The sequence below is a fragment of the Geospiza fortis genome, unplaced genomic scaffold (genome assembly GCF_000277835.1).
Source record: "Geospiza fortis unplaced genomic scaffold, GeoFor_1.0 scaffold566, whole genome shotgun sequence".
Lineage (NCBI taxonomy): Eukaryota > Metazoa > Chordata > Aves > Passeriformes > Thraupidae > Geospiza > Geospiza fortis.
The window spans coordinates 20,865-21,961 of NW_005054833.1; the positions used below are offsets into that span (position 1 = coordinate 20,865).

Below are 1,097 nucleotides of genomic sequence, written 5' to 3' on the forward strand. Positions count from 1 at the left end.
GGGCCTCCGGCAGGGGCGACGAGTCGGGGGAGGAGACGGAGACCAAGCCGGTGGTGGTGGCTCCTCCGCCCGTGGTGGAAACGGTGTCAACACCCACAGCAGCCTCACCCCCCTCGGATCAGACCCCTGAGGTGGGTGGGGGACACCTGGCACCGTGGCAGCTGTGCTGGTGTTGGTTTGGGGCGGTTTTGGGTGGTTTTGGGTCACTCCTGGCGAAAGCAGGATGGCTCCTTGGGTGTTCTTCCCAAAAGAGTTGGGGAGCAGCTCCATGTGCAGTGGGGACGTTTTGGGGCTCACCCAACCTTTCTCCACCCTCAGAACGTGAAGCAGCAGGGACCAATCCTGACAAAGCACGGGAAGAACCCCGTGATGGAGCTGAACGAGAAGCGACGCGGGCTCAAGTACGAGCTGATCTCAGAGACGGGCGGCAGCCATGACAAGCGCTTTGTCATGGAGGTGAGGGGACACAGGGGCCTCCCAGCAGCTCCAATCCAGAGCTCCTCGGGTGGGAGAAGAGCTTGGAAAGCCACCTCATCCCCTTCCCGAGAGTTTAAACCATCAAATCCAAGAGGTTTGGCTTGGGAGAAACCTTCAAAGCTCATTAATGGGCGGGGACAGCCTGTGACACTTCCAGCTCTGGGATTCCCTGTAGGTCTCCCATCTTTTCCTGCCCTTTCCCACTTCAATGTGTGGTTCCATCCCTTTCCAAGGTGGAGGTGGACGGGCAGAAGTTCCAAGGTGCTGGCTCAAACAAGAAGGTGGCCAAAGCCTACGCGGCGCTGGCCGCGCTGGAGAAGCTGTTCCCAGATGCTCCCGTTGCCATCGAGCAGAACAAGAAGAAAAGAGCCCCCGTTCCAGCCAGGGGTGGCCCCAAATTCCCAGTCAAAGTGAGTGAAATCCCCAATCCCGTAGCTCTGCAGTGGGAAAAGAGTGGTGGGAACTGGTCTGGAGTGGGAAAAGACCGATGGGAACCAAGATCAGAAAATACAGATCAGGACTGGTCTAAAACAGGAAAAGACCAATGGGAACTGGTCTGGAGTGGGAAAAGACCAAGGGGAACTGGTCTGGAATGGGAAAAGACCAATGGGAACTGGTCT

General features: G+C 57.6%; 1 protein-coding gene across 1 annotated transcript in view; it reads left to right on the plus strand.

Annotated features, from left to right (window-relative positions):
* Positions 1 to 1,097, plus strand: part of ILF3 (interleukin enhancer binding factor 3) — a 14,121-nt gene that overhangs the window by 8,103 nt on the left and 4,921 nt on the right. The window contains exons 14-16 of the mRNA XM_031065520.1: positions 33 to 131; positions 319 to 456; positions 711 to 887. Of these exons, the coding sequence (XP_030921380.1) occupies positions 33 to 131; positions 319 to 456; positions 711 to 887 (414 nt within the window). The remainder of the gene's footprint in view (positions 1 to 32; positions 132 to 318; positions 457 to 710; positions 888 to 1,097) is intronic.